This window comes from Fringilla coelebs, assembly GCF_963513975.1.
Source record: "Fringilla coelebs genome assembly, chromosome: Z".
NCBI lineage: Eukaryota > Metazoa > Chordata > Aves > Passeriformes > Fringillidae > Fringilla > Fringilla coelebs.
Window position 1 is genome coordinate 81,680,821 of NC_140031.1, and position 25,314 is coordinate 81,706,134.

The window sequence follows — 25,314 nt, forward strand, 5'->3', positions numbered from 1 at the left end:
GGTGAAGAATTAGAATCTGATAACAGAAAAAGAGTTTTCTGCAGGAGTCTCTATTGCCTGTAGGAGCAGCTTCTCAAGAAACTCTGGTATTTTAAAATTTCTAGTGAAATTTAGTTCTTTTCATGATAAAATAACAAAGTTTATGTTTTTGAGAAGGAAGGAACACACCAGCTGGTGTAAAGTGTGGTATCAGAATTGGCACATCTGGAAATTTGAACATAAGTTCACCACAATTCATAGGAATCACCCTTAATTAAATAGTCTTCATCTGCATGTTCAGTCAAATGAAATAATAGCGGGAAAGTATATAATTCTGTAGAAGTTATTATTTAACCCATGTTCAAGAATGTTTTTTATTTGTGTTGAGTTGATTTTCTTTCCAACTAAACACATCAGACATGATGCAATGACCAAACTTTCCTCATTCATTCATTCATCAAATATGACGTATTTGTTTGAACTGATGGGACTCATGTTTCTGAAATTACTGGAAAAAATCATTGTAGAAGCCAAGTAACAAAGATAATAATTAACAAATTCCATCTTTCTGCTATGGTCATTGCTGACTGCTCCGTGGGGATGGAAGATGAGGATTGTGTGAAAAGGATGTGGTGCTCCAAACTCAGTTTATTTTTTCCTCCATCACCACACAGACAATATGGAACATTCTGGAAAGCTATGCATTTTGTACTCCTATTTCAAGAAGAATGGTAAAATAGGGGGAAAAAAGAATCTTGAGAAGATATTGTCTTTGCACAGAAAAGCTTTTAAGAGGATAAATTACCACCTGCATAGTGGGAGATAGTTCATATGTGCACTTAATGTTTTTTAGTTCACAGTGACCTTGATTTTTTTTTTCCCCCACAAATGTGCTAGCCTGTATTAAAATGATGAATAACCTGATAAAAATGTGAGGTTAATGGGCTTTGCTTAAAAAGGCAAATAGGGAGCTGAAGAACCTTGTTAAATTTTATAAATACATATAAAGAATTTAATTTAGAACTGAGAGGGTCTGCTCTTTGGTCATTTCCCTTGGCAGGTTTTATTTCTTGAACTCTAAGCTGTTACTCCTCTTGTTCATCTTTAATAGAAAAAATTCGGCTAACTCTAAAGTTTTATTATGCCAGTATGTAATGTCTTTAAAGCAAGAAATAGAAAAACATGAGTGGTTAAACAGAATCCCAGGGATCCAATGCCATCATTAATTTTACCATAAAAATCTGAAAACTTTTTGGTTCAAACAAGTGAAACTAGCCGTCTTATTTCACTGAAGACCTGTCTCTGCATTTCTGTTCACAGCAATGGGAGGATTATCCTATCCACTGTATAAAACACTGATTTTTTTGAATACCTGGAATTTTTTTTTTGATTCCTGGAAAAAGAAAACAAAAAAATCAGGTTGAAAGTACAGAAGTCACATACTTAAACTACCAAATACCAAGAAACTTTGTTGACAGAACTGAATTCTGCTTCTCCTGAGCAAAGCCATGTTGCATAAGATTTAGACATTTTTGTAACATTTTCTTCAGTTTGTGGATGCCAGCAGAAAAAAAAAATTGCATTTTGGGGACAGAAGCAGATTCAACACAACAGCAAGGAGTATGACTTCAATTCCCAGTGATTTCCAATATTATCTACCATGTCATCGACCATATTTATCACATCCTCTACCTTTCTTAAAATATTTCACTTCAGAGGTGCAGTCCTTTTCAAGCGACATATAAAATCTATACAACATTTCCAGTCCATGCAGAATAAATATAAATGTGGAGACTGAGAACTTTAATTCTGATCCATCTATATAATCCCCCTGCCTATTTAATGTTGACTCAAAAATTCTGTGTCACATTTGAGAAAAGGAATCTGATATTACACTTAATGTTGCTACACTGAAAAACACAAGGGAGTTTTATTCTTGCAGAGTTTGACAAAGTATACGGAAAAATAGGAACTCAAGAGAGATTGCCCACTTTTCTATCTTTTGAATTTAATGAAATTTTCTGGCATCTAGGTTGAGTTATTAGTTTCAATTTGCCCACTAACTCATTCACAGAAAGCGAATTTTTTAGATGGTTAAACAGCCTTGTCAATTAGATGTTTAATGAATTTGAGATGAACTGAGACACATCCTTAACTGTCATCTGTTGATAAAGAAGTAACTACATTCCTTGAAATTGCAAGAACCTCTACCGATTGCTGCATCAGAACTACTACAATTTGGTTTTCTGGTTTTTTGGTTTTTTTTTTTTCCAGGCCAAACTTTTGGACCTGATAGCATCTGGAAGTTACAGTGGAAATCACTGAGCAAAACTTTGAATTATGTTGTACTACAGGACATAATAAAATTTCTCTCTCTTTTTTTTTTTTTCTGTTTTTTTCAGTTCTTTTAAACATGTACATATTGCTTTTATCATTTCTCTGCTAATCCTGACATCCTTTTTTGTGATTCCTGCAGATGTGAATGAATGTGAAGCTGAACCCTGCAGGAATGGTGGAATCTGTACAGATCTTGTTGCCAACTATTCCTGTGAATGTCCAGGTGAATTTATGGGAAGGAACTGCCAACAGAGTAAGTACAGCACAGTTTAAAATAACTATTTTTTAATAATATAATATATTATTTAAATAATATATAATTTTATTTTAATAATATAAAATATAGGATTCTATTTTTACAGGAAAAAAAAACAAAACCAAAACCCTTTAATTTACTGTGAAAATACTTCTTTATTATTTATTCTTTATTCTTACACATAAAGAAACCTCAAAATAGCCATCCTATTCCCTTCAAAACTGAGGGAATTTCAGAGACCAAATCTGTCACACATTCAAGTAAAGCATCTGATATGATGGAAACATTTGCAAAATGTGTAATAAATATTTATTGTTAAACAAGAAGTAAAATAGTGTAATATAGAAAACTACAGAAGAGTTATTCTGGCTGAGGTTTCATCTCATCAAATATCCTGTCCTCAGCAATGTTATTGGCAGAAAACAACAAGTGTAGCAAAAATATCTGTTATTTGCACTGACATGTCTCTAGCCTCGGAAATTTAAACCACAACTTTGCAGAAAAGTCATTAAAAGAATTAACAGTCATTAATGGATTTGTCCTGGGAACAATCTCACATGATTTTTTCAATAACATTGACTATGGATGCACCAAAAAGGTCTGATTCCTAAAGTTCTTCTCGTATGATAGACTAGGTAATCCTGAAGACCAAAAATAACAAAAATAGAATAAACTGCTTTGGCACAAAATGCAATATACCTTAACATTTAGATATTAGAGGTTGTTTGGTTTAAAATACTGTAAAGATGACAGCTTGTGTGTTTTAGTTAAAGAGAAGATGTTAAAATTATGGTATTGTGGATAAAGCTAATATAGTTCCAATGTATATTGCCATAAAAAGAAACAGGAAAGTATTTGACAGTTGGCTTTAGTAGTGTTGGGTTTTACATTCAGAATATCTGAAATACAGGGCTACTTCACACTAAAGAAAGGGAGCTTTTAGTGCAAGGAAAATCCTACTTCATGCAGCAAAAAAAGGAGAGAAGGTGTTACATGTTGGATCATAAATAAATGAAACCATAACAAAGCTGAAAAATATTATTCTTTTTCCTGCATTCACATTGTGGATGTGTGGGGGAGAATAGAGAGGAAAACAGGATGGACCAATAACAACAAATGTTTATTTGAAGTGGCTTTCGTGAATTCCCAGGTTTATACACAGCAGAAGAAAGATTTGAGGCATCCAACATAATATGTATGTAGTTCTAGAGAGGAATAAATAGGAAGATTTGCTTTGAGAAAGCCACAGGTCTCTGTGGCTGCCTCAAAGAATTTATTTAGGAAAAAAAAAAAAACAGACCAAAGCTATTAAAGTCCTTTTCAGAACTTGCTGGTGAAGCAATTCATGCATTTCCTTATTAGGTACAATTGAATTGCCATTTGGAATTCTACCAGGAATCTCATCCATCTCTTCAGAGTTTATCCCTTCTGTATTTTGGCTGCATCATGAGCGCTGCTCAGATAATAGATCACATAAAACCCAATCTCCTGTTTTGCTGAAAATGGGGTAGTCAGAGCTATTACTTAAGTGATCATTGCATTTCCTGAACCATCATCTGTTATTTTATAATCCTTTTTTTAAAAAAAATAGATGCATATGTAGCTTTATACAAAAATAACTTTGTGTGTGAAGTTGCATATCTCATATATTAAACTGAATTAAGTTTTATGTGTGTGTATCTATAGACACAAACACATTTCTGGTTTTGAGAGCATATAAGAGAAAGTATATATATGTACAAAAAAATTTGAAATTTTCCAATTTATCGAAATAGTGAAAGAAATTTGCTGCTCTATCACAAAATATGTTATCCACACTCTGTCTTTCTGGGTCTTATTTTGAAGAATTCATACTGATGTAAATATAAATATATATAGTTTGCCATCTCTATAACTTGCACTGTACCATTTTCTATAGCTGGGCTTGAAAATGGCTTTTTTTTTTCCCATTAGAAGTTTGGTTATGTCATCACACTTAATTACGTAATTACAAGTAGTTATTATACATTCTAATTACACCATCAAAGTTTTACATATATTTACAGTAATCATATAATTAAATACTGTTATGCTAATTACGTAAATTACTGACTGCTGTCTCAGAATTACCTCACAACGCCCAAAGATTCCTGAATCACATCACCGAATATGTAGAATATCCTAGATGTAGAACTAAAAAAACCTGCAAAATTGCATCATACAAGCTGCTTTTGCAGGATGCATTTATAATTTATTTAGTTTATAGCCCAAATATCACTGCTTTGAAACAAGGACTTGTCATGTTACTCATCAGCCTCCTGTACTTAGTGTCTACAACTCCACCTAGGGTTTCCCTCTCTTTTAATTCCACCATTTGATTTCACCACAATTAATTCCTCTCAGCTAACCTCTGAAATAATTCCCTTCCTTTTTATCATGTGTAGCACTTTTCAGGTGTGAGACTGTTGTGCTACACCCAAATCCTGGGAGCCTTGTGTGACACCCACCCCAAATCCTTCTGAGAAGTCCCAAAAGCCTCTGGAATAACTAGTGCAGCTAGTCTCAGCTGGCCTGAGAAGGAAAGGGTTGAAACTGAGTTTAAAAATTACAATAAAATGAGATTTTAACCATATTTGGACCACCTTCACCATCCTCTGAGTCTGTTTCTGGCATGGATCAGATTCAGACTTGTTTGTATTCAGTTTTTTCTTTTCCTCTTTTCTTTCTTTCTTTCTTTTCTTTCTTTCTTTCTTTCTTTCTTTCTTTCTTTCTTTCTTTCTTTCTTTCTTTCTTTCTTTCTTTCTTTCTTTCTTTCTTTCTTTCTTTCTTTCTTTCTTTCTTTCTTTCTTTCTTTCTTTCTTTTTCTTTCTTTCTTTCTTTCTTTCTTTCTTTCTTTCTATCTTTCTTTCTTTCTTTCTTTCTTTCTTTCTCTCTCTCTCTTTCTCTCTTTCTTTCTTTCTCTCTTTCTCTCTTTCTCTCTTTCTTTCTCTCTTTCTTTCTCTTTCTCTTTCTTTCTCTCTTTCTCTCCTTCTCTCTTTCTTCCTCTCTTCCTCTCTTCCTCTCTTCCTCTCTTCCTCTCTTCCTCTCTTTCTTTCTTTTTCTCTCTTTCTGTTTCTTCCTCTCTTTATCTCTCTCTCTCTCTTTCTTTTTCTCTCCTATTAGCTATGGTTGGTTTTAGCAACTCAGGCATAAATGGTATTTAAACCAGCTGCTTCTCATTTCTGGAAAGCACAGCATGAGGCAAAATCAGGGAAAAGTGGAGTGTGAGAACACTGACAGCCTCAAAACATATTCAGCCATTCTGGAATGAGCTTATCAGCCTGCTAAGAGACACTTCAACAAACATCTGGTGTTTACACAATCCACCTGCAGATGTTTAGCAAACACAAAATGGGAAGAAAGCACCTTTCCCCATCCTCTGAATGTAAAATTTAAGCTATATTAATTCCATATTACTTCCCAGATTTCTAAGGCCTTGGAATTTCCTTGATATGCAGCTGCATCTCCTTCTGCTCTCCCACTCTCTGAAGCAATTTCTTGCTCCAGCGCTGACTTCAAACTATCAATTATGATCATGACCATTACAGCTTTCCTTAGTCTTGGAGTGTCCATAAATAAAATACTGTTTCCAAGACAGTTTCTCCTATGGTTGGAGGGGTTTTTGTTTAGTTTTTTTTTTACTTTGTGGATCACAACATTCTCTTGAAGGCACTTTCATCAGTCAGGCTGTTTGCATGACTCAGTGCAAATCTGTATTGTTAAAATCTTCCATGATCAGCTTGGGTGGAGAATTGCAGTAATACTTCAGCAGTTCCACAGGTGATTCTTCAATCACTTTCCCTTCCATTTTCATGCTTTTAATCAAGCAGATGGTGCCAGGCAGTGGACAACTTACAAGTCCACCACTGTGCATCTTGGAGCAGTATTTTGCTAAATGCCAAGAGTTTCTGCCATTAAAGCATATGGCAATTCTTCCTATGTTTTTTTCTTTAAATATCTAGATCAAAATAGTCACTATAAATATTTCTTTACATATACTGTGACTCCTTCACCTCCTTTTCTGTGGATTCAACATGCCCATATGTAGGAGAACTGCATTCAAAGCAAGTGCAGCAATTTATTTGTCTAGCATGTCAGAAATCCTGCTAAGCAGTGTACCTCCACCTTGTTTCCATTGATTTCCTCTGCTTTTATGGTTTTATGGAAGCACTGTTGTGCTTCTATTGCTCTTGGTTGCCTCCTGCCTTCCTCTCTGTGGAAATCAAAGTGGCATTTTCTTTCCATTCACATGAGAAGGCCTGTCTTTTTAACTTAAAAAATTATCTGAAGATCTGACAGATCTAGGCATAAAGAGATGTTCAAGACTCCTGCTTACATGAAGCCCTACATTCCCAGACTAGGTGGCTTCATCCAAAGCACACTAATGCATTATGATTTTAGAATTTTCCTTCTCTCAAAATTATACCCAGGGCAAGACCCTGCAGCTCACATGATTTGTAGTATGGGATAAATAACTTATTTTACAATATCTTTTCTAACAGACTTATTCCTTTTCATGCCATCTGTGTTTCACTTCTGTGTCCTCAAAGGCAGAGTGTTGGGTGCTTGTCCTTTGAACTCCTCTGCTTGATGCTCACAATCTTGGGTGAATTTTGGATATCTCTGTCGTATAGATCAAGCTCTGACCAGCCCTGGCCCAGCAGGGTCCAGGATTGATAAATCCTCCATCCCTAGGTTCAGAAAAACCTGACTCAAAACAGACATAAGGGCATGAAAAGGGCATAAGGGCATTTCAGACAAAATGCACAGTTTATGATACATTAAAAAGCTGTGATTTCTGGGGGAAGGCTTATTGCTGAGACAAATTTCGTCTTCCAGGAAATCTGGTTTTCAAAATATGGATAGAAATCAGAATTTCACTACTTTCTGAATTGATGAACATGGTTAGGGGCTTTCTGGTGAACTCAGCTCGTGGAATTGACCTGTCAAAATTAAGCTGTTAGGAACTGAATGGTAAAGGAGACCCCATTGCATATATGCCTTATTTCCAGATTACCTGCTGGGGAATCTTGGTTTCAAGGCCTGAGATTCTTTGTTCACCTTCAGTAATGTCTTGATTGGAAAAGCCAGGTGTCTGCTAAGGAAGACAGGAGCCTCCTCTGAAATGGAAAATGCAAACCCCTTCCCTTTGAATTATTATAATTGTGAAATTAAGGGGTTCTCAGGCAAAGATATGGGAATAGGAATAACAGTCATTTATTGGGACATCATTAGAAAACAGTCATCATTACAAAATAACATAAACAAACAAACAAAAATAAAATTGCAATAGTACAAAGCAACCCTGCCGGAGTCAGAGCATGCCCTGTCCCCCTGTGTGTAAGGGTGGTGGCACAGCCCCATCCCATGGGGTGGCACAGTCCCATCCCATGGGGTGGCACAGTCCCATCCCATGGTGGTGGCACAGTCCCAGGGGGTGGCACAGTCCCATCCCAGGGGTGGCACAGTCCCATCCCATGGGGTGGCACAGTCCCATCCCATGGTGGCACAGTCCCATCCCAGGGGTGGCACAGTCCCATCCCATGGTGGCACAGTCCCAGGGGGGTGGCACAGTCCCATCCCATGGTGGTGGTACAGTCCCATCCCATCCCATGGTGGCACAGTCCCATCCCAGGGTGGTGGCACAGTCCCATCCCATCCCATGGTGGCACAGTCCCATCCCATGGGGTGGCACAGTCCCATCCCATGGTGGCACAGTCCCATTCCCAGGGGGGCTCAGCCCTCCTGCAGTGCCAGCTGTGGCTCTGCTGCAGCAGGATCTTGCACAAGGGGGGAGTTTTCCTCTGCAGCTGCAGGGCTGCTGGAGATGGGCCTGCTCTCCCTCTGGGAATGCAGGGCAGGAGAAAGCTGCTCCTCTGGGAATGCAGGGGGCAAAGGCTGCCGTGCTGTCCCAACCCCCAGATTGTATCCAGGTAGGAATGCTTGGCTCCTGCCCTGGGCACAGCATCTCCCCATGGGATGATGGAATTTGATCAGCCCTGCAGGGACACTCAGTGGGCATGGACAGAAGGTAATTAATAATGAATGGGCCATGGACAGCAGAGATCTCCTGGAGGGAGGGTTGGCTGTGGGAGAGATAAAGAAAATGCCCCATGAACAGAGGAGAGCTGCCCCAGCTCTGACAGATGGAAATAGAACATACATCCCCATTTCCAGCCTAAGACAAGTGAATACTTTGAGCTTGCCATGACCCACTGTGAAACCCTTCACCTACCAGAAATCAACACAGACTTGAGTTCCCTAAATTACTGTTTATCATAAAAATCTCTGTCAATGACATTTAGGAGGGCATACTCTTCTCTACAGCTCAAAATACCGGTTTGACTAATTCTGAGATTAATGAATTATGAAGTTCGAGTTTAAGCTTATTCTTGTTTGCTTTGAATGAGTGCCTGTTCCATGATCTCAAATACTGGTGTTAAACATAAAGTCAGATATCATTGGAATACAAAGCTGGACAAATATACCAATGAAGGAGTGGCAAGGAGTAAAAAGAAGGTAATTAATAAAGCAGATCAGTTCTTTGATCCAGTGAACTTCACAGCCACAGAGGTATTGGGGGTACAAAGGAATGGCAGGAGAAAGAGGCTGGGCATGAAATCAAAGCTTAACACCAGTTAAAAAATGTTAATCAAACCATGGTCTAATCAAGAAAGTAGAAACTTTTCTTTAATTAATTTTTAAGGCAAGAGAAGAGTTTATTTAAATTTTAGTATTTTTCTTGTTTTGTTTCACTTCAGAGATCATGAAATTTTAAAGCCAGGGTTGTCAGCTTACTGTCAGCAGAGGATAGATTGCAGAAAAATTTGGTAAATATGTGCATTCTTGCTAGTCATTATTTAGGTGACAAATTCAGGACTTCCATGCAAAACTTAAGGACGTTTTATAGAAATGTGTGTATATGTGTGGGCGGGTGTAGATGTATGTATATAAAATTATTAATCACAGAAAATTAATTTTTTAATGCCCTCAGGTAGTTAATTTATCATTCACATGATATCCCTGTGGATTTAGGGGATTATGTGGGGTTAATCTCATACAAAAGGAATAATGAAAAAAAAAATGTGCCTAAAAGAATTTTATCCATTTAATATCAAGTTAATAGTACTAGTATGAGCTCCCTGGATTACAGAAATATCTCAGAGCAGAAACATATCAGAAATACACTTTGAAAGTGCAGAAGGGAGAATTTTTACATGTCGAATGTGACTTTAGGCCATTAATTAATTAATTAATTCAACTCAACCTCAGTAATTTGTCCTTTTCTGAACATGCCATAAGAACAGAAGCAAAAAGTACTTCAAAAGTTGAATTTCTCCTTGAAAGAGAGGCTGACATCAGTAATAAGAATTCTGCTTTATGCACATCTTTAACTATTTCAGCTAATCTTGAATGGAATACAATTTCTATATTTGCATTGGACAAAACCTCTCTTGAGCCTTTTGCTGAAAATTATGATTTTTGCTGAATCTGCACCACTCTGTGAATGTTGTCTGGCAGGCATTTCTGCTTTCATTTGGTATGAAAGTGCAAAGAGGCAGAAAATGTTATAGAAACGACAGAACACGTTGTTAACATTGAAATGTTCTCCCAGGCATTTCAATGACCTAGTGAGAAATATTAATCAAACTCCAACATTTCTAAAACCTTCAAGCAAAGCTCCACCCTGGCCCTTCCACTGGGGACTTTCTCTGTCCAGGCACCCCGTGCAAGGCACAGAGGTGTTTGCAGAACTGGGCTCAGCAGATCAAAACTGCAGTTCTGTTCAGCAAAAAAGAGAAATGAGGCTGATCTCTCGGTGTTTGATGTAGAAACAAAGTCCTCAGCCCTGTGCCTTTGGGTACATTTTCATCTTGCTGCACTGGCACTGTGCAGAAACATCACCCTTTGAAAACTAATTTCTCAATATCTTGTTTTGATTAGGCGGGGGAAGATTCAGTCTTTACCTGCAAGAAACTCAATGTAAAACACTCAGACAAGCCCTGAAGGCCCAATAGGAATATTTTAAAGGTGTACTTGTTTCCTTACTCCGTGAGTCATCAAGTGCAATAATAGCTTTTGTGCGGTGTCAAAACCCACAATATTAACTCAGCCCTCGATTCAACCCTATATTGTTGACTTTAAATTGAACCGTCTTGTTGTGGCAACTTTCTTGCCACGTTTTCTCACTTTAAGCTGTGGATCTGGTTTTCCAAAGGGTTTATGTCATTCTTGACTCAGTCACCCTCAGCAAAAAGAGGATAGAGTCAGTGATTCCTTCTCCCTCTTTTCCTACTGAGGGAGAAGTGTGAATTTACCTTTTCACAGAATCCCAGACACTCACAAAGAGTAGAGGAGGAAAAAACAAAATCCTCATCTTATAAACATGACCCACTGTTCCTTTGTTGGAAGAACTTTTATGTGCGTTTTTATGTGTGGTGAAGCCTATGACAATGAATATTTCAGTATTTCTAAGCCTTAAAAGAAAAATTACAGCACTCCATTATTCTCAAAGTAGCCCCTATAGCTCTTAAGTTCCTGGTCTGGTCAATAATGCACATTCTTTTTTTATGTCCTCACTGAAATGAAAAATAATTTGCAGGTAAGAAATTGGTGCTATAAAAGAAATAAAAGCTGGACTGTAGACTGTAGAAGGAAGCTCAAAACAAATCACGGGTTATTATGACCAAAAAAAGTGTCCTAAAAGTATGGAATGAAAAACCACTAATGATTATAAACGTATGAGAAGGGGTATATATTAGATATAAACATATAAGGGTATATTAAATATAAAAAATTTACAGCTGCAGTCGGTTTAAAAGAGTTCCCAGCAGCCAAGTCACGGGAACATTTTGAAATACCTTATTTCAAGGCTTATTATATAAGATGTTGGGTATTTATTTCCAAATAGATGGACTGCGGAAGGTGGTTTGCCATAAGAATTAACTTGGTCTTGTTTGCTTCTACCATTTGGTGGACACAGGAATCATCAATTTGAGTAAAATCATCACCAGGGCTGTACAAACTCCTCAAAATGAAACTGTCTCGAGCTCCGGAGTAGTTAACAAGCCAGGCACAGAGTGGAATTACAAGGAAGCATGGCATAAACCTTCCAACACTTGGAGGTTTGAAAGCTGGCTCACATTTTGGAATTTCATTTAGTCTTGGAGCTTGAACCAAGCTGTGAAACGTGGGAATCCATATGAACTGCAGGGGAAAAAAAATAAATAAAAACCAGAACGCAGTTACACGAGCCCTAAATGAACTCAAATCTCCACTCTCAGCACAGCTCTCCCACCTGCAGCTTTCAGGAGGGGAAGGAAATGAGAAATGTGGAGTGCTCAGCTTCCCACTGAGGGAAGGTTTGCAGCTCCTGCTGCTCCGGACAGACGGACAGTCCGGCACGGCTGCGGTGCCGGGCGCTGGTGCAGTCATGTGTCAGGGACCTGGCAGGGGATGCTGGGGGCTGGCAGCTGCTCCAGTCCCGAGCTGCCACCCCTTCCATGTGTTCATTCCATCAGGTGAGCCCAGAGCTTGCAAGGGGATGAGCTGACGTGAACGATTTGGTGACAGGGAGAGAGAATAATTTTGTTTTCTTTTGGTTGTGGTGATGGTAAAGAAGGGTTCAGAAGGGTGCAAGTGAGTTTTTGGAATGAAGTAGAGCAAAAACTTTAAATATTCACAAGTGCGAAAGAGTGCCTTCTAAGAAGAGTTCACAGAATTAACTCTTAAGTCAATTTTCCTTTGTATCTGTGAGTGTTTTCCTGTATTAATGCTGAATGTAATTTGGCCATCTCTTAGCTTGGTGCAGACAGAAATTTTCTTTATGGAAAATATAATGTAAAATTTTACCTTTTAAAACACATTAATATCCACTGCTGATCCAGCAAAATCTGGTATACCTCACCCATAAACTTGATGTCCCTCCATTGGCAAATCTGTATATTTGACACCAACATTGAATGCCTTCACCGAAGATCAGTTTCAGTGTGTAATTGGCAATATTATATTTATTGTTATTCTAATAATATCAATTCCCATTTATATTCCTGGTGCTGAAACCTAATTTTGTAATTACACTCTTCCTGGTTTTTATATGAAATTCAATTTTACCCATCTGTGATGTGAGCTTTCATTGTAGATGTAGCACAAAAAGCAATAGTGCTGTAATTCATTACATCAAAGTTAGCAAAAAACAAATAATGCTGGGAAATGTGCAACATTGAAAGCAAATTTGAATCCCCATGTCCACTCTTAGCAGAAAAATGATTATTTTTCTTCAATGATTCTGAAAAATTCTCTTGTTCTTCTGGATTGGATCTTCCATACAGGAAGCTGAATATTAATTTTATTGTTATTAATGAAACCTCTTCATCTTCTTTTTCTTACCCCCTGTTCTGTCAAAAATATCTTTCACAATGTCTTTTTCCCTTCCATCAGGTGTGAATTTGAGTGAGTGTTTGGTTTCACTCATTTTTAGACATAGGAAGATTTTTTTTCATGATAAAAAAGGTCAGATGAAAAATCCTCAAGAATCAAATTTCTTTCCCAAAGTGCACAATGGAATCAGTTCAGCCTCATCTCTGCTGAAGGTGTGGTGGGTTTTCCACTGAGTTTTCTGCAGGTGAAATGGGGCACAGGTCCTTTGAAAGTTGTGTTTAATCTTAGACATAAATATATATCTGCTGGAAGTAAAATGGGATTTAATAATGAAGTACAACAAGATTGCCCCCTTTATATATGTTATATTTCTCTAGAATTGATTTTACATTGTTTTAAATATTGAAACACTATTTTTTTGGTTATTTGTTATTGGTATTTAGTGATGGAGAGTGCTAATTTCAGAGACTTTCCACAATTCAAAAAAGTGGGGTGGAAAGCCAATTTTTTAGCCCCCAACTAACCCAGTGAAAACAGCTGCGAAGTATAAGCAGAAGCAGGTCCAGTGATTCACCAAGACAAGTTACTGGGTAGAGGGCTTGGTAAATTAGTGGGAACGAAAGGTGGCAGAAGAGCAATTTTTGTCAACAGCAAAAAAAACTGTGCCTGCCCAATGCAGCCATGTGTAAGAAATGCAGTGCAGAGGAGGGTTTCCTTTGGGAAAGCTGAGAGGCCACCATCCTCCTCTGGGGCTGGAGAAGGGAAAACCAGATTCCAGTCTCTGATGTAATCAGGATTTTTTATGCACATTGCAGCACCTTCAGAAGGCAGTGTGGGAGTCCCAGCCAAGAATTCCCAGTACCCCAGGAGCTGGGGCATTGGACAGGTTATTCCAGATCTGATCAGACAGGAAAGGAATTTCCTTCTCTAGTAAGCAGACCCAGTCTTGCTCCCTCAAACTTTACAACTCCTGAAAGGGACATAAACCTGCAGCTCATTGTTATTCACAAATTTGGATGCAAAAAGAGATGCTGAAGAGACATGGCAGCCAAGTGCTCACATCCCTCCCTTGATGCTGAGTTTTGCTGAGATTAGGTCTTCTCATAAAAGGCATCTTGGGAAACAAATTTCCCTGCTCTGTCAATTCCTGTTGCAGCTGAATTAGCAAAACAGCCCCCAACGTTGTAATGCTTTGGTCCCTGCAAACCCCAAAGGGATTGGAAGTCACAAGGAATTTTAGAAAATGAAACTTAGACAAGAAAAATGCTAGGAAGTTTCTGGGGTCATATGAGAATTTTGCACTGGCAGTGAGGACATGGGGTGAAGAGGATATTGGGAATTTAAAACTATTTTTTTCTCTTCTTTTTTGTCTTACAGTTTTCTGATAAATCATTATGGATAACTAATAACTTACTTTAGTACTATGCTTATTTTTTTGAATCAAAAGAACAAAACAGATTGGCCCTGGTAGTAGCACTGCAACTTTGCCTTGTGCAACTTATATGGAATTCCTTAATACAAATACTACTGGCACAGTAAGGTGTCCTGGCTCACATTCAGGTGCCAGAGTTTAATGAATCAAGGGAAATTGGTGTATTTACATCTATTTATGTATTGCTGACAGGCAACTTCACATTTGCCTTTTCTTGTAACACTTATGAATATTCGTTTTAACGTAGATAGTAGTGAAAGCTACAAGATCAATCTATGCCTCTTCAAACACCTTCAAAAAGCTTTTTATAAGATTAGGTGAGAAGATTTTCTCCACCATAAAATCAAATGTTTATACATATTTTACTCTTAAAACAAAAGTACCAAATTATTTGCATTTTGGTGACTACATGATGTTACTTAAACTCTTGAAGTGTAAGCACCACAGTTATCTACTGGCATCATTGTCCACGTTATTATTATTACTTAGGTTTTCAGCTGAGAAATACAACCCTCTTCTTGGTAATCCCCAAACAAACTTTTTTTTTTTTCTGTATAGAATTAGATCATTGGATAATTAGATTTCCTACAGAACACCAAGTAAAGAGCCTATAAACAACATTAAAAGAATATGCTTCTGAAAAAGTAGCTTTTTAATGTTTAGTTTCTGTTCTAATGGCTGTATTCATTATGTATGCAGAGTGTTTTCTTGGAGAGTTTATTTTTAAATACGCTACTTATATGAATTAAAGGAAAGGGATTTTTAGCTAAATTTCACTACCATGTTAGTGGTAAATTCTGTAGAATACAAAAATCCTTCGTTTTAGGTCAGGTATTTCATCAGTGGATATGTCTCTGGCTGTGGTACTGACAATCACTTAACAAGAATATTAAAAGTACACCCCTGGTCAGTCTCTTTAGTACCATCTTTGGATCTTCAGTGCCTGAATTTGTCCAGTTCCTTTTTGAACCCTTGGGTGCTGCATCTTCTGAAAGGCTCCAGAAGATCACAACCCACCATGCCAATATTTTTTTTATTTTGTTTTTAACAGGCTAAGCTGATTTCTTGTGAATGTCAGTGAGTGCTCCCTAATTTCAGTAATCTCAAGGTGACAAGCAGCACTGTAATTATCTTGCCAATGTTCATGTAAAGTTGTATCCCTCCTCATTCTCCAATCCTGTGTTCTTTGCAGCAGTAATGGCCATTTCCAAGTTCAGTACAGTGCAGGCACACTTTAGGGATTTTGTCTCTTTCCTTTGAGTACACTGAGGTTCATCTGTCACCCTTTTGACCACTCACCTAGTTTTCCAAATCCTTCTGGAGCTGCTCATCATCTGAGGGGCATTTGATCCAGAGAGCTCCAAATTGGACAATTTCCCCATTCACAATTTCCTCCAGGTCGCTGATGAGTAAAGCTGACTCCAGCGATGACCCTCAGGGAATGCCACTGGTAACATTTTTGTCCTGAAAAAGGCATTTTCTGTTCTGTAATTAGACTTCTGGCTATAGCAGGGCCATTTCACCACTCCCTGGAAAGATCCTTTCATGTGGAACCTCATCAAGTGTCTTCTGATTATCCAAGTGTGCTGCTTCCCCTGTATTTCCTTTTTCCTTTATCCCTGTGCATATCATCTCTGTTAAAGGACTGCAACAAGTGAAGCAGAACTGCCATTTACAGGAGGGATGTTGGCTCTTTTCCACACCTTTTTTTAGGAACTTAATTATAGAACTATCTATCAATAAACCTCTGTAGTTCCTGAATCTTTTTTTGACCCAATTCCTAGAAACACTGTGCCATTAAATCACTTCATCACTAGAAAAAGTTGTGTAAAAAAATTCCTGAAAGAAGCCTGAAATACTTTCTGCTTATTTTTTTTTTAATCTCACCCTACCCAAGAGTTGCCTAAATTTATTTTCAGTCTGATTCCTCAGCATGGAGCCTGTAGAGCACATAAAGGCCCAAAGTTAATTTTATGACCTTATTATAAAAATTTGAAAGAGGGTTTGATAACGGAAGTGCACAACAGTCACTCGGCAATAATGGCACTCTTGAGAGGTAGAAAGTAACAATTTCTTTTTATTTGATTAGTCCTCATGGCCACTGCTTACACACATGGACTTTGCTGGCCACGGTGGTAACAGAATAATGCACTGCTTTTGGGGGAGATGCTTCATCAGCATAAAAAGGGTTTAATCTCTTTGGACATATCAGCAAATAGGTGGCAATTCTTCCCATTACTGCCTGAAAAGCTGTCTTCTGCTGCCTGGAACATAACTAATCACCTCATTTTCATGTCACTTCCTGCAGACCTGGAGCTCAACACAGCATCCTTTGAAAAGTTTTGCTTGTCTGAAAGTGTCTGTGTGCTCGTTAGCTGCTGCTGATGCAAATGGGTGAAGATGTTGCATTTGATGTGCATTATTTTATGTGAAGGCATAAAACAAGATTAATCATACCCTGCACCTCAGTGCTGCAGTACCACGTTGTCTACTAACATCCTTGGGAGTCACACTTCAGGAACCAGAGCAATAATAATTACAGTGTTAATAGGTCAAGGAAATCCATTTTGTTTTGTTTTAAGTCTGTGGAGCAAACTTATGGAGATAAATGTCTTCTGTTAATCAGATTTCAGAGGTGAATAGCTTTACAGAATTACCACATCCAGGAATGTGAAAATGTGCTGTTTCATGGTGTAGTTAGGAGTCACCTTGAAGTCACAAAGCCTGTTACTTCTTTTTTATCTAGATGAAAAGAATCTGACATAATGACTGGCACTGCATGTTCTCCAAGTCTACTGAAGTAAAAAAAAAGAAAAAAAAAAAAGAGGGTGTTTCTAAATTATATTTTGCTATTTCATTTGCACTGTGATTGACTAGAAAGAGGAACATATGATCTGCTTGCTGCCTTGTCCCAGTGGAAATGCTGATTAAATTCCTTCAGTGGGAATGAAAACATCGATTTGGTCGTGCCCGTAGGATGAGTCCTCAGAACAATTAACACGAGTCATTACAACAGAGCTGCTCAATATCTCTCAGATCAGAACATTGAACTGTGGAAAAAATAAAAACCTCTTGAGCAACCAGGGCTGAGCAAACAGTTTGATCAGGTGCAGAATGATTGAAATACCCAGTGGCTACAATATGCTGAGCTGAGCTGTTGTGGTCATGAGGATTCTCCAAACACCAGCCCATAAAATGAGAGACTGAATACTCATCCCCAAAGCAGCACCAAAATGCTGAAACTGGAGATTTTTAGTTTTTTAGTAATGGTCTGATTAGCTACATCAGATTTATAGCTCACATTACTGTGGAATTATACCATCTCCTTTGGGCAGTGGTGATTTTAAATTCATTTTACAGATATGCAGAGTTTTAAAATTTTAAAAGTTAGTATTGCATGCATAGGTACAACCTGGAATTAATTCCAAGTGAAAACTTGCCTCTGTGGGGGAGGGCTTAGGCTTTGCTTGTATTTAAAAGTGATGTTTTGAGAGGAAGCATAAGAAGCAATAGCTGCTTATGGGGGAAGAAAAAAACATGTCATGAACTCGAGAGCAGATGAGATGGCACTGAGAATGTTCCTGGCAAAAAAAAAAAATTAATTCAAAGAAAAAAAAGGACAGAAATGCATTTAAAAAAAAAAAAAAAAGGAGTATTTAGGAATATTCTGTCTGTGTAACCTCCAGCTGCACTGGTACATTGCAATGAGTGCTGCTAGACCACTGCAGCCCAGCCATGAAACAATTAATGGGATAATGAGCTGGGATGGATGACTGTCCTTCACACAAGGCTTGTGCTCTGTGCAAGCAGGACTGAAGTTAAACTGAACTTACAAAGCCAAACCAGTGCTTCAAATAACTTCAGGTTTTAGCTCCTCTTCAGTCTGTTGTGGTGTGAGCTCTCACATATGGTCTGCACACACTTGCAAATGCAGCAGCTTCTGGTAAAAATGAAAAGTCTCCTTGGTCCTCTACCTTCCCCTGGAAATGAAGATGTAACTCCTAAAATTAGAACTTCTACTTTTTAAAAATATCCTGATTATTCATACAGCTACCAGGAAAAAATTGATTTGGTATAGGAAAGGAAACACAATTTTTGTTTGTCAGCTATCATTCTAAAAGGCTGGGACTGGTTGGAACCAAAATATTTTCATATCTAAATTTATTTTTAAAAATTGGAACGGCAAGCACATTATAAAACTGTACTCTCTCTCTATATATATATGTATGTATGTATGTATGTATGTATGTATGTGTATGTGTATGTATGTATGTATGTATGTATGTATGTATGTATGTATGTATGTAAATATGTAGTGCTCTGCCTATGACTTGGCTCCCAGGGGAGATAAAGTGCTAATGAACAAATTATGTGTTATTATTTCATGTAAAACAGTATAGCCCTAGATAAAGTCAAGTACTTCAGGGGCAAATCTTCGCCTGTTTTAAATAAGAGAAATAAAGATGTTGTTCCAAAATCAAGAGAACAATGTCAGATTGTTCCTTCTTGGGAAGGAATCCTCTGGGCTGGTTTGTTGCCACGAATTTCCTCTCTGTTAGCATTGATTTGAAAAGAACTGGAGCTGCAGCAATTTGGAACCAGAACATCTCAGACAGGTTGAGATTGACAGGGGCAGCTACTCCAGCCACCCTCCCTGAGCAGGGCATCTCGAGGCCAGGCTTGTGTCCCCTCAGGCTTTTAGTGTCCCCAAAGACAGATTTCCACAGCCTCTTGTACAGCCTGGTGCAGTGTTTGATCATTCCCACGTTAAAAGCCCCCAAACTCTACCAAGAAAAATCCACCAAAAACAAAACCAATAAAAACCCAAAACCCCAACAACATTAACAAAACCACAAGACTAAAAATACCACAAAAAAGCTCAAACAAACAAACTAAACAGCACCAAACAAACTAAAATCGCACACTGAAATGTAGAACCAACCCCATTTTCTGGTATTCAAATGACATTTCCCGTTTTAAAACCTGGTGTTACAATTTCACATTGTAAACCTTGCTGTTCACTCTCTGCACAAGATTTTTTTTCACGTGGATATGATCCCCTTGAGCCTTCCCTTCTACAGGCTGAGCTCTTCCAGCTCTGTCAGTGTCTCCTTGCAGGTCAGATGTTCCATCCCTGCCAGTTCCAAAGTCACATCCACCTTTTTTTAATCATCTATGTCAACAAGAAAACCAAAGTCTGGAATGTTGGGGTTTCTTTAAATTATGCTCATCCATCTCCTCCTCAGCATTCCTTCTTTAAAGACCTCTTTCTGTAAAGCCCAGGTATGTTTACTGCCTAGTTATCTCTAGCTTTGCAGAAAAATAGATCAACATATATTTTTAAAGCAATGTTTTCTCAGCATTTTTAAAATTCATTGCATTAATTTCACTTAATTTTATCCTCCTAAACCTAGGCACTAAGTTGAAATAATGCTCTAGGTTTGTTCTTGGTTAGTAGACACAGAAAAAATAATTACATCTATCTTGAATACTTTCGTAATAGATGATGAAATGATGAAAATTGTGTTTTAGGCTTTCCTGTTTCCTCCCACAAATGACAAACAGAGCCTGAGCAGCTACTCTGGAGTAGATATGGAATTTTCAAATGTCTGAAGCTGAGTCACATGAATTGCATTCCTTATGTTTGCTTTTTTTGGTTTGATATTTCTCTAAACAATTCAGAATAATGCCCTTTTTATGGCTAAATAGATGTTGATAAGGAAAAATAAGGTGACATAAAGCAAAATAAGGGCATATTCAGAAAATCTGGATGTAGATATTTATGCTTAAAGTACACCATGGAGTCACAAATAAAACATCTCATTTTACTGCACTGCTATACTAATAAAAGAATTCCTCTACTGTATGTCTATATATAAAACCAGAACTTTCTGAATCTACATTCTAAATTTTTCTTCCACCCTAGTAAAAGTGCACAACCTTTAAATTAAGTCTGTCTTTTTAACAGGGCTTCAAGCCCTGATCTGTAAAGCTGCTTTACACGAATATAAGGTTATATCTACAACAAATGGCTTCTGGGAGCAAGATCTAAATGAAGATATCTGAATTTCCAGTTATTAAGATGTTGGATGGGTTATAGAAGGAGATGGAAACAGCTTAGAGACCATAAGGGCTGTTTCTATGTAGCCAGATTTAAATTTCTGTCGTTTGCATGCAGTTTGTGTCCAGTACAGTGAATATAGCTCATATTTAGCATATCACTTCAGCAGTATATTGTGGAATATTCCCATCCTTTTACTTCTTCCTGAAGAACATGTACCCCATTGTAATGCAGAATTCATGAGTGCCAAAATGTAGTTTTTAAACTATTCCAATGAATCCCTCTTATAACAATTTCAGCGAACACATCTTGTAACAAGCAATGCTGTCACTTCTAGGAGCAGTCGCTGTTCTTCTGGAGGGGGGGAATAAAAACAATGCCAAAGCCACAAAAGGCAGAAGGAACATCTCCAGGCAGCAAAATAAGAATTGCTTCTTGAAAAGCACACAGTCCTCTCCTGGCAAATGAACATGCTTGCTGTCAAGCCAGCTGGCAGGAATGCTAATTACCCTGGTGCTGGGATCCCACTGATTTCCATTGTAGGCCTCCTAGAAAAATGCAGATTGTCTTTCAGTGTGACTCTATCTTGTCATTGCAGTCTCACTTGCAGGAGAACCTTTGGGTTTGGGGTTTGTTTATTTTTTTTTCCAAAATTTCTTTTTGGAACAGGCAGATTTAAGGTGCAATTGTTAACCACATATGTGCGTATGTCATGACCTGCCTTCAAATTGGCAATGTTTGTAGTTGGTTATCAAAATTACTAACTTTTATAGCAGAAATATTGCACTGTGACCCCACCATCCCAGCCCCCCCCCCCCCCGCCCCCCCCCCAAAAATAAAGAAAGATCCTTTGGGATGGAATTTAAGGAAAGTAGGAGATACACTGTGATATAATTCAATTGGCCCACAGGCAGGATTTTGTTTGTGCTGCAATCTCCACAAACAAAAAAAGAACCTACACGCCTCTAAAGATGCATAAATGCAAATATAAAACCTAGAAACTCTGAAAGAAGTTGTCTATAGTTGTCAGAACAGTGCCTAAATAGCAAATTTCCTTAAAAAAAGCAGGAAAGCTGCTGAGTTTCCTTGTATTGTTCCAAAAAATATTTCTATCACTACCTGAGAACCGGAGAAATGCATGGATTCTGCAGGGGCCAGCAGCAGCAAATAAAGATTATTTTTTAAGTGCAGCTGGGTGCCCAGTTTTGTTTGTAAATGCCTAAGTTATGCTTAAATTGTTAATTAGGTTTAAGCCTTTGCCACAACCATTTGCAACAGCTAGAAATGAATTAGCTAATTAACAGATCCACCACAGCAGAAATCTCCTCCACCCACCTCTGCCCAAATCCAGGTCCATCAAAAAATATTGGGATTGGTAAAAAGTACTCAGAACCATGTATTTTTCCATGTCACTGCACCCGAAGCTAAAAATAGTAAAAATCAATTGTTGTTATGTACCAGTTAGGGGCTATGGCTTCTTTCTCTGTTATCTCTTAGATGTGTAAGCATGACAGTTATTTTACTTAGAAGTTACTATGAATTTACCTTCTATAATATAAATGTAGTTTTATTCTTGTGAGGTAGGGTTTGGTTTTTTTTTTAGCATTGCACCATAATTTATTTTATTTGGATTGATTTTAGTGGTATTTAAGTGGCTGTGAGTTATGTCGATGGTTAATGTCAACATTCAGATATGGTAGAAATGTTATTTTTCACAGTGTCAGTTTGAAAGGTAAAAATCATTTTTCACACAAAGATTAATTTATTTCTACATGAGAGCTCAACAGAGTTTGAGAAACTAAAGACCTTACTGCAATATTTTTTTTTTGTTAAAATACTGATTTGCTGCTTGAGAACAAAACAAAATAAGAGTATCTTTTATTATTTATTATATATTATAAATTAATATTATATATTGTTATTATATATTATAGTATATCATATGTAATGTATTATATATTATATGTTATATAATAATATTATATATTATTGTTATTTACTAGTTATTATTTACTGAATCAGTGAATTGTTAAATGCTGTAATTTAAATAAGTGGTGTAAACTCAGAATCACAGAATCACTGGGTTGGAAGAGACCTTCAAGATCATCGAGTCCAACCCAGCCCCAAACCCTCAACTCAACCCTGGCCCCCAGTGCCACATCCAGGCTTTGGTTTTCTCAGCTAGGGATACACAAATCTTCATGCTGAAATTCTTCCCAGTCCAGTTCCACTAAAATCACTTTGAACACGCCTAGGGCTGATGTCAGTATTTTTAATTTGATGGGTTCAACACAAGCACAATCACCTCATGGAGAGATACTAAAAAAATTTTTAAAAAAATTTTAAAAAAAATCTGATCACACCTTTTTAGAGATGAGGTTTTAGGTGTACTCTTGTTTCTGAAAGTAGAAATAACAATGCTTGGTCTGGTGACAACCCATTGGCTGTGTTTCAGACAGTGATCAGAAGTGAATTATTGGTGATGGAGTGTAAGAAAAGGGAAAAGAAATGGTTGTCCCAGTGTATTTTCCCAGCTTCAAGGAGTCTTCAGCTTAAGGATCTTCCTGAATCAGAAGTTGTGTCTTCCTTTAATTTTACTGCTCTTGAATAGGTCCCTTCTTCAGCTTTGTTCCCTGTTGCAGTTCCCCAGCATTAAGCCATGAATAAATGGGTTTTGATGTGAAACTTGCAATCCTTTCCATCCTACTCAAGGAGCAGAATGGAGGAAATAACAGACTAGAACTAAGCCAACCAGTCCTGAATAACCACCCTACATTTCAATCAAAACATTATATAGAAAAAGACATAATCTGCTTTCCCTGCTGTCTCCATATGCTCCTGTGCTATGCTGGAAGTAAAATCAGTAAAATCAGCTGGAAGTAAAATTTCTTGCACACTTGCTCAAGGTAGGAAATCCCTCTGAACATCCATCAGAGGGATGTGAATCCCAGCCTGGGGACTGCAGTGTAGAAAATTGCTCATGGGCAGGGAGTGGAAATCTGTGGGGAAGAACAAGAAGAAATAAACAGAAGCCTGGATTGAATGTGTGTAATCTATGCAAACACCAGCAATAATTAATGCAATATCAGTAATTACCTGCAACCCCATTGTCCAGTGGTAAAGTTGGCATCTGAAACCATGATGGGGTCCACAGACATCTCAAGGAGGAATGGAGGCTGTCTCTCCAGCCCCCTGCCTGCAAAATTATTTTGGGTAGCACTTACAAAGAATATTTTGGTTATCATGAGGTGGTTGTGACAAAGCAAGCCCTGAAAAAACATCACTTTGCATAAGGATGGACACTTTTGATCCTAGGCTTTCAAACACCTCCCTAACAAGCTCCTAAAAATCAGACTTGCTGTTATCTAAGAGCTGTCCCTGGCAGAGCAGACTGGGCAAGGACATTTGTGTGTCAGGAGGGATGAGAAGAAGAAATTGGAGCCTGGGCTGGAGGGTGGGGAGCAGCACGAGCAGGAGCAGAGGTCATCTGTAATCCCACTGTCAGGGTTTGTGCTCAGCACCATTGCCAGGGTAATCTCATTGCAGAAAATGAGGTGCTTGGAGGAAGAAAGGATTGCAGATGTCTAAAGCAGATTTGTTTTCTCCCTGCCTCCAATTTTGCATCTGTTTGTTTTGATGACGTTAACTAAAGGCAGACCAACAGAGGAAATAAGAGTTGTATATTCGTGCTGCAAAATCAGGCATGTTTCATCATCAATAACAAGAAACCTTTTCATTCTAGTTGCAGAGGCATAATCATCACATTTTCAAGCCATTTTTAAACCATTAAGACATTTTGCTTAATTTGTGGACTGACATAAATGTAAAAAATTCTAATTAAATATGCTCAAGTAATGTATTTACCCAGTGATTTCTTCTTATTATCTCTTGCTGTAGTAACTCTTTACCTTAAAATAGTTTGTCTTTTCTCTATAAAGGACAGGAATCAGCTTCTTATTTCCCTATTTTAATGTTCTTCTGAGGAGATGTCAGTGTAAACCACAGCAAGCTAACTGCCATTTACTTTGTTTTGCTCAAATATTATTGTTCAGCTGGAGGGATTTGTTGTTGCCAGAGATCAGGGTGGAAGCACAGGACTCACCTCCTTTCTGGGGAGTTGTTTGATCCCCACACCCTTGGTCTACAAAGGAAATCTGGACTAAAAACCAATTGGTTTGTGGGGCAAAATGGTGCATAATGTTTCTGGATCTAATTAAGGTTGTAAAAGAAGCCTCCAATGCAGATTTATAAATGTCTTCACATGTTGGAGACTCTCAGGAGAACTGAAAAATTGACTTTTCCACTGTTAATTTTTCCCATCCTTCTCTGGATCCATTCACTTACCTCTTGACACACCTTGGCATTGTTATCTCCATGGACAGTGAGATTTTATGGACACAGGTTTGTGTTTGGTGAGAAAAAGAGAAGCATTAACTGGGCTTTATTTAGTGCATACCCATAATTGTCACTGTAGGATTAAAACCAATATAACTTGCCTTAGTATCTTGCTTTTTAATGACACTGAAATAACAGCTCCAGATGACAAAATCTGCCTGGAGAATCTGTATCATGTCAGGCAGCTTAATTGCTGTTTAATTTTTCTTTATTTCTTTGCATCAAGTGTGTTGTCATACCCCAATGCCTCTGCCTTAACTAATAAAAATATCCCTTTTTTTTATTAAATTACTAACATTGACCAGTCTGAATTGTACACAATTTATCACTGTAGTGATATTATTATTTCCCAAGCTGTCATGATTACTGCTAAAAGAACCATGGATTTAATAGAAACAGAGGCATAGCCATAAAATATAATACATCTTGCCTTTCTACAAAATATGCCTCTCAATT

The 25,314-nt window shown here is 37.8% G+C and overlaps 1 protein-coding gene across 1 annotated transcript in view; it reads left to right on the forward strand.

The window, feature by feature from the left end:
* EDIL3 (EGF like repeats and discoidin domains 3) overlaps window positions 1-25,314 on the forward strand; it is a gene marked incomplete at both ends in the record, with an annotated part of 230,782 nt that overhangs the window by 132,951 nt on the left and 72,517 nt on the right. Inside the window, one exon of the mRNA XM_084224587.1 lies at window positions 2,456-2,569. Coding sequence (XP_084080713.1) covers window positions 2,456-2,569 — 114 coding nt within the window. The remainder of the gene's footprint in view (window positions 1-2,455; window positions 2,570-25,314) is intronic.